The sequence below is a fragment of the Helianthus annuus genome, chromosome 1, assembly GCF_002127325.2.
Source record: "Helianthus annuus cultivar XRQ/B chromosome 1, HanXRQr2.0-SUNRISE, whole genome shotgun sequence".
Classification (NCBI taxonomy): domain Eukaryota; kingdom Viridiplantae; phylum Streptophyta; class Magnoliopsida; order Asterales; family Asteraceae; genus Helianthus; species Helianthus annuus.
Window position 1 is genome coordinate 56,525,815 of NC_035433.2, and position 8,574 is coordinate 56,534,388.

The 8,574-nt window shown below is 38.9% G+C and overlaps 1 protein-coding gene across 1 annotated transcript; it reads right to left on the reverse strand.

Annotated features, from left to right (window-relative positions):
- Window positions 1–7,129: 7,129 nt before the first annotated feature.
- On the reverse strand, window positions 7,130–8,152 carry LOC110866609 (probable calcium-binding protein CML36). Its single transcript, XM_022115754.2, has one exon. It carries the CDS (start codon window positions 7,926–7,928, stop codon window positions 7,278–7,280), a length of 651 nt encoding a protein of 216 aa, XP_021971446.1. The 5' UTR covers window positions 7,929–8,152; the 3' UTR covers window positions 7,130–7,277.
- Window positions 8,153–8,574: the final 422 nt, after the last annotated feature.

Consider the following 8,574-nt stretch of genomic DNA (forward strand, 5'->3'; position numbering starts at 1 on the left):
AGAGGGTGCCATTTTAAGGGTTTAATGCCCACATAATTACCAACATATAACTACCTTTGATTCGACTAATCACTGGACCATTAGTGATTAATCGTTAAGTCAACCGTTAATTACGACGGTTTGACTTTTAAGCTAAAACTAAGCAAAAACTTAACTAAGAAGGGTTAAGCATACTTACTGAAGTCTAATGAACGGCCAGAGATGCTTAGAGAAGATACTTGTGCTCCAGAAAAGCTCCAAGAATGCAGAAGTGATGAATAATCAAGTGTAGTAACATAAGGCCTTAAATAGTAACTTAAATCTCATGGATCATTGACAAACAAGTCTACCAATGGCCATGGATCATTTACAAGTGTGCCTAGGGGCTCTAGAGCATGTAGGGGGCGCCCATGCTGCAAAAATAATGGTTCTAAGTCGTTTAGAATGGAAAAGGCAGACACCTAGCAAAGTTTTCGGAGCAGATAGCCCCTCGGGGCACGCGTAGCCCCCCCCCCCAGGGACCGTCGCGTCGCGCGATGCCCCTTCTGATCAAATCTAAACTTTTGATTTTTTAGCTTTGGTCCGTACCCCTTCAAAACATTGTTTCGACTTTATTTATTGCATTTTGAACCCTCCAAGTTGACTTATAAGGGCTTCAAGACTTATACCCACTTTGTTAAGTCCTTGGTTTGCTTTGCGTTTACCCGAAAAGTCATAAACTTCATCGTTGACGCTTCTAACCCTTCGTATACGAATTTGATCATAACTTTCTCATACGATAACGGAACCTTATGAAATTTTTGTCATGTATTCTAGTGAGCATAATTTATCGTTACAAAGCCTCGGGTTTGCTAAAGGGTCACTCAGAGGTATAACTTAAACATGTTGACACATTTAACCCCTGTAGTTTGTAATCTCTCACTTTCTTCCACTTTTAGTTCCGTATGATCCATGATTCATTCGTTTGAAGGTATGAGCATCATGTAGGGTTACTGTATAGTATATTTATCCCATGTTGACATTTTGAACCCTTGAATTCACATACTTTCTATGTTTGTCAACTTTAGTCCCTCTAGAGTATTCTTTCGCACGTTCAAGCTTATGACACGTGTCAATACATTATAGGACGTAAATTTTCGAGGTGTTACAATTGAGCCCACTCGACGTCATTGTTTGGAAGCCGAGTCCAGCCGATGTTCCACTGGGTTTCATTGTCTAATCTTATAGCACATTCCGCCACGTTATCCTGTTTAGATTTCGCAATCCTGAATAGTCCCGGGTAGCGATCCATAAATGGCAGCCCACCAGCCCAATTATCCAGCCAAAACTTCACATTTGTTCCATCTCCCACCTTTGCTACTGTAGGTCCCTATGGTCCAATGGATCTTGACAGAATTGTTTATCTAATCTAGAGTGCGGAATCCTCTAGATCAAATTATCACAGAAAGGTGTAGAAATAGAAAAACTCAAACAAACAAATTTATTATTGCATGCAGCCAATCTTTCTTTCAAGTTTGTTCCCATATTATCATGTTCTTTGCATGCATCAACTATATCTTTCCCTGTACCTGCAAATTTATTATTAACTGATATGTATTTGATGCATCTTTTATTTTCGTGTATTGCCTTTATAACTTTCACCCATAGTGTCTCCGGGTTCATCTTATACTTCCATCCCCACTTTACCATGTGTAACAACTCTCATTAAAATTAATAATTAGAATGATAATTAGTCAATAAGGAAACCCTAGTTGAGACACCCAAGTGATTTGGCATAAACCCTAAAATTTTCGAAACAATCAGAATCAGGATCAGGGCCCCTAAAACTCAGGGGGGTTAAACCCTAATGGACGTTTATCCTCTAAATTTGCTGTAGAAACGAAATTTGTTCGTTCAAATTACTCAGCAAGGCTATCTAGGACACGAAACAACCTAGGCTAGAAAATAGACCCGTCGCGCCACGCGACGGGTACACATGTCTTCTTCGCGTGGCGCGAGGGAGGACAAATTTCAGATATAAATAGGGGGCAGTGGCACTTGAATTTTGCTGGAAGTTCGACGTTAAAACTCGAATTATACACTGAGTTATAGCAGAAATCGTTCACACACCCACTAATATCGAATCGCTGCCGCAAAACAGGGTAATTACTCGATCGCTATTACGATTTATTTTCCGGGATCAATATATTCAAAGAATGTCTAAGTGCCGCCCACTTTTGGGTTATACTTTGTCGTTTGTCGTTAATCGGTAAATGAGTTGAAGTATTATACTTTGTCGTTTGTCGTCAATTCGATAAATGAGTTGAAGTATTACACTTTCTCATTCATTGTGAGAATTTGATCTCGTGAGTTATCGTAACTGCTGTATTGATCACTAACCCTGTTTTGTGTGCATTATTGTTGAAATTAGGTTAACAGGGCTAAAATCATATTCTGTCAGTACTAAATCTGCAATGTGAGTTATTCTTCTTTTGTAAACTCTTTTCTCACAGTTTGTGAGTTATTAACTGTTTTACAATACTCCAAATTAGTTTCAGAATTATAACTTACAGTGATTAAGTTTATGTAATCACCAAGTTACAACCGGTATGTGGGGTATTGTGCACATTACTTGATAATCTTCACCATTGGGGCAGCCATTGGGTGATATGACCATAATCACAGACACCATTGGACAGATGGGCCAATGGGTCGAGTGGTAAAGTACTGTGGGTAGATTGGCTGATATCAGAAACATTGTAAAAGATCTTACCACTGTGAATTATAATAAATGTGTCATTTTCCAATAACTAGAATAATTCACTCAGTATTTCCCCGCTGACAAAATCTTTTTCAAACATGTTTCAGGTGATCTGCTGTAATTCAGGAAAAATGCAGGGAAAGCATTTCAAGCTTAAGATAGTGGCTCAATATAAAATAAAGAAATATGTTTTATCAGTAAAATCTTGTTATTGTAAATTATCGGGGTTCATCCCGAATTGTGAAATAGAATAATCGGGAAAAGTTTTAACTTAGCCGATCCTGTAAATAAATTTTCCGCTGCTAAACTCATAATCAATCAAGTACCGCAGGATTTCTGTCCCGCGGCTCCTGGAACGGGTCAAACCGGGCCGGGGGCCGTGACACCATGAAAGCGAGATTTGCACTTCTCAAGTCGCCAATACCAAATCCTCGTCTTACCATTTTATTCCATGCGATCCAGCGAATCTTGTTCTTCCCATCTTTCATTCCCCATACAAAGTCTCTACGAATTGTGTCTAAAGATTTTATGACTTTCTTTGGGGCTAAGTACATCGAGAAGTAGTAGTTTGGTAAAGCTCCCATTACCGCTTTTGCTAAGACCATTCTTCCAGCGAATGATAGACATTTAGCCTTCCAAGCCGATAATTTCGTGTTGAACTTGTTCACAACAGGTTTCCAAAATTTTACTCGTTTCATGTTTGCACCTATGGTCAATCCGAGAAAACCAAACGACATATTCTGTTTCCTACACTTTAGCTTTCTAGCCATTCTTTCAGTTTCTTCATCTTCTACTCCCACTCCATATAAACTTGATTTGTTTAGGTTCACTTTTAACCCCTAACACATGAAAATTTTACTCGTTTCATGTTTGCACCTATAGAAAAGGTGATAGTGGGTCACCTTGTCTTAATCCTCTTTGTAGCTTGAACTCTGATGTGGGAGACGCATTCACCAAACCGAGGCCCAACTTCACTTTAAACACACGCCAACCCATTTCCTCCATAGTTTTGGGAATTTCATTTCTTTTAGGTTAGACAAGAGAAACTTCCAATTGATTGAATCGTAAGCTTTCTCAAAATCTACCTTGAACATAAACATTTTTTGTTTACTCTTCTTCGCCCATGAAATTATTTCGCTTGTAATGATAGGACCATCGAAAATGGATCTACCCTCCACGAATGTCGTTTGTACTAGAGCCGTTTGGTACTATACGACCCAGTTTTGACCTATATGATGCGTATAGGGGTAAAATCAAAATTTCATAATTTTAGGTTTTGCCTTTTTGGTGCGTGTACGGGCCGTATTTTGTCATTATGTGTCGTTTTATGAAGTATATGCTCTATATGTGCCGTACCGGTGACGTTCGGTTCCGTGTGGTATCGGATTCTATGATTACATGAAATTTTGTTTGGAATCCACTTGTACTCTAACCTGTCGTGTTGTATGTATACGCGTCGTACGGTATTATTACTTGACGTATTTTGTCGTTACATGTCGTATTATAGCATAAATACAATAGTATAAGTTTAGTATATTATAATAAACTATAGGTGTAGTATAGGTGTAGTATAGGTCCCGTATAGGCCTATAGGTGTAGTATAGATCTTGTATACGCTAATAGTGGTATAATATAGTATACGTGTAGTATAGTATAATAGGGTGGGAGTTGGCTACAAAGTCCATTTTTTCCTACAAAGTGTACAAAGTCATAAAACACCACAATTTCAGCCACAAAACACACTCAAAACCCACAAATAATAAAGTGAAGATTACTAAAACGCCATATTTGTGGGTTTTGTGTTGTGTTTTATATGATAAGGCTTTGATTTTCGAATGACTAACATTGGTGTGTTTTATGTTGATTATCATGTTGTGTTTTATATTCATAGTTTTAAGATGGTGTGTTTGAAGTTTTTATGGACTGTTAGGGTTTGGATATTGTGTTTTAGTGATCTTCACTCTGTTATTTGTGTGTTTTGAGTGTGTTTTATGGTTGAAATTCTCGTGTTTTATGACTTTGTACACTTTGTAGGAAAAATGGACTTTGTAGCCGAACCCCACCCATGTATAACAAACATGTACCAAACTTATACTACATGATAACTTTTAAAAAAAATTGTTTAAAAAATAAAGAGTAAACTGCCATTTTGGTCCCTGTGGTTTGGGCACTTTTGCCATTTTAGTCCAAATCTCAAACTTTTTACATCTGGGTCCCTGTGATTTGCATTTTGTTGCCATTTTAGTCCAAAATTTAAAAACCTTATTTTTTTTACTGTTGCAACCTCCTATTTTGTCTTTTAGTTCAGGGGCATTTTGGTCATTTTGCTTTTCATTTAACATCCATTCCATCCATTCCATCATTTTTGTGGAATTTAGGCTGTCACCGGAATGCTCTGAACCATATGGTTCTTTTTTGACTGGCAGTTTGTGAATGCTCTGAACTACCACCACACCACCACCCCACCACCGCATCATCCCCACCACCACCATCCCACTGCCGCCAATACCACCATCCCCGTGAACTCTCTCTCTAAAACCTGCACACACACTCTCTCTTTCTCTCTCCAAACACCCATCTCTCTCTTCTATCTCTCTCCTATCTGTCGAACACCACCACCACTACCACCGTGAACTCCACCACCACCGCCGCCACCACCACCACAAACTGCCAGAGCCCACCCCAGCCCGACTCAGCTCGTTTACATCCCTAAATTGACTTGTATACACCGAATTCAACAAGTATGAAGTCTAATTCCTATTTTATCCAACAAAAATTCAATCAAAACACATCATATTAACCACAAACATTACCGGAAGAGCAGAATCAGTCGCCTGAAACATTATCGGAAGAGCAGAATCAGTCGCCGGAAGAGCAGAATCAGTCCGCTGCTGAGTTTCTTTCTAGTTAGGGTTTTATTTGGGGATGATGATGATTTATTTGGGGAAACTTCGAACCTCCTTCATCAGCGAGAGAGAGAAGAAGAGAGAGAGAGAGAGAGAGAGAGAGAGAGCTGATTATGTAGTGCCGGTGGTGAGAAGGGGGACGACGCCGGAGTGGGTGTGACTGTTGGATGGGACGACGCCGGAGTGGCGATGGTGAGAAGGGGGAGGAGGTGGCGGTGGTGGTGCTATAAAGAGAGAGGAGAGAGAGAGGGGAGAAGGTGGCGGTGGTGGTGCTATAGAGAGAGAGAGAGCTGATTATGTTGGGTATGATGATGATGATTTATTTGGGTTTTATTGCTAAAAAAAACTAAACATAAATGACCAAAATGCCCCTGCACTAAAGGACAAAATAATCAGTTTTCAACAGTCAAAGTAGAGGCTTTTTGGATTTTGGACTAAAATGGCAACAAAATGCAAACCACAGGGACCTAGATGTAAAATATTTGAGATTTGGACTAAAATGGCAAAAATGCTCAAACTACAGGGACCAAAATGGCAGTTTACTCAAAAATAAAAGAATTCTTTTATTAAACTTTGTTAAAACTATGATTAAATGTATACAAAAATTTGTAAAAAAAAAAAAAAAAAAAGCCAGGGTAATACGACCCGTATTAGTCCAGCCACCCGCCAGACAAGAACTGACACATGCAGATTTGACTTTTGAACCTATACGGCCCGTATTGAAAAAGCAAAGTGTGCGGATAGATTGGCTGGTGTGCCAATAGATTTCCCTATTCTTTTTGCCTTGTCGTGATTTTGTCTGTGTTCTACGTCAATTTGTTGTATAAGTTTGCGTGTGCCTTTGTCTACGTTTTAGATCATGTGGCGGTATAAATTTGCGTTTTTATTTTACAATTTTTCTCGGTTTTGGTCGACGTTGAGTTACTACTTAGCACATCATGTCCGCAACACGAGAGTCAACATCAGTACCGGTACCGTATTTATTTTATGGTTTTTTTAAACGTGGCGGTATAAAATTCGTTGAGCACAGAGTTGTATTCACACTAACCGGACAACATTGTTATTGGTACTATAACGAACCAAACAACATCAGTACTGGTACTGTAACGAACCAAAGATCAGATACATGTATTCATTTTTTTTATTTTCAGTCAATGTAAAACTTATACCGATTGCTATGCGAGTGTTGGTGTCGTGTTTATACTGTAATGTAATGAAATGAATCGATCCTGATCGAAAGGCGGTAGCGAAGTACGAAAAATCCCACCAGTTCAAAACATTTATTGGTTTGTTGATGGGCAACCAATGGAACTATATATTTAAAAGATGAGTTGATAACTTTAAAATTAATTTAATTAAAACTAAAATTAAAATATGATTATGAATAAATCTTTAGTATATACTTTAGAAAATAAACTAATACACAATATTCTTTAGTAATCTTTAGTAATCCGAACCGTTGATCGGTATTTGATCCCCAACCCACCAACCCACAGATTACGAATACACAATATTCTCCCATAAAACAAAATCAAACATTTTAAAACCAAAAAAAAAAAATCAAGAATTTGATATTCGAATTAATATCATAACATTTCAGAGAATATCAATCTATAGAGTACAGTATGTTTTTTCAGTTATTCCATTTCTCATCATCTCTGCTGTTCCATCATAACCACAAAGTCCTCAAAACAGACAACCCCATCCCCATTCTTATCAACACCACTTATCATACGCCTGCACTCCTCTAACGTGCACCCTCCATCTCCGATCAACTTAAACACCTCATACAACTCCTCCGCCGTTATCAAACCGTCGTGATCCGCATCAAACACCTCAAACGCACCTCTCAACTCATCGTCACACGACGGCGGACCAAACGCCGCACTTATCACACCGAACTCCTCAAAACTTATGCTTCCGTCACCGTCCGCATCGATCTCGTTAATCATCACCGTCAGTTCCTCATCAGTAACCGGTTCAGATCCTCCGATCCGGCTTAATAACGTTTTCAGTTCAGATCTGGTTATTCTTCCGTCGTTGTCTGCGTCGAGGATTCGAAACGCCTGGAGTAGTTCGTACTGTACGTCGCCAGAGAAAGATAAATCGTCGGAAGAGGTAGATTTATCGTGAGAGTGCGTGGGAAGCACGCTCGTCGGAGTCGTGACGCCGTTAGATTTGGATTTCGGAGACGACGGCGTAATGGAGGAGTTGAAAGAGGAGGATGTGGAAACGGTGTCGTTTGGTTGTTTTTTGGTGGATTTGAAGAGGTTTCTAGGGATGAGCTTTCCGGTGAGTTTCATGATTGTAGAGATGCAGTAGGTATAATAATAATGGTGGGGATTGTTTGTTGGTGATGGAAGGAGGGAGGAAGGAGGGGGTGGTTATATGGAGAGATGAGAGGGAAGGCATAGTGAGCTTCCGGGAAGCTTCCTTGAAGAGTTGGAAAGACTATTTATTTGATTGGGAGTGTGCGGTTTGTTCTTTTTCAAGGATTGATTGATTTATTAATTGTTAATGAGTTTGAAGATATTATGAGGGGTGGGGGTGGTTATCACTACTGATGGAATTCCATCACTCACAATTTTTTTTATTTTTTTAAATTAGAAATTAACAATAAAATACTAAAATTATAAATTTCATTAAAATTAAAACATACTAGTTCAATTAAACATACTAGAAATATTTTAGACTACAATTAAAAAAAATACATAAAGAAACTCTACCCCTCGTCCGAATCAGGAAACTACAAACCTAAAGAACCTACTAGTTCGATGAGTTTCTTCATGACGCAAGTCTTGTTGGATATTTTCTGGAACGTGAACTTGTGTGGGAGGATCCGACACCCAATCCGGAGATATTGCACGTCCGTCTTCTTTGATTAGCATATTGTGTAATATGATACATGCATATACTATGCTATGCTTGTTCATCGCACGAACCGGTCGG

Bases quoted from the DNA above. Each gene is read 5' to 3' on its own strand.
- LOC110866609 (XM_022115754.2), bottom strand. From the start codon at position 7,928: ATGAAACTCACCGGAAAGCTCATCCCTAGAAACCTCTTCAAATCCACC.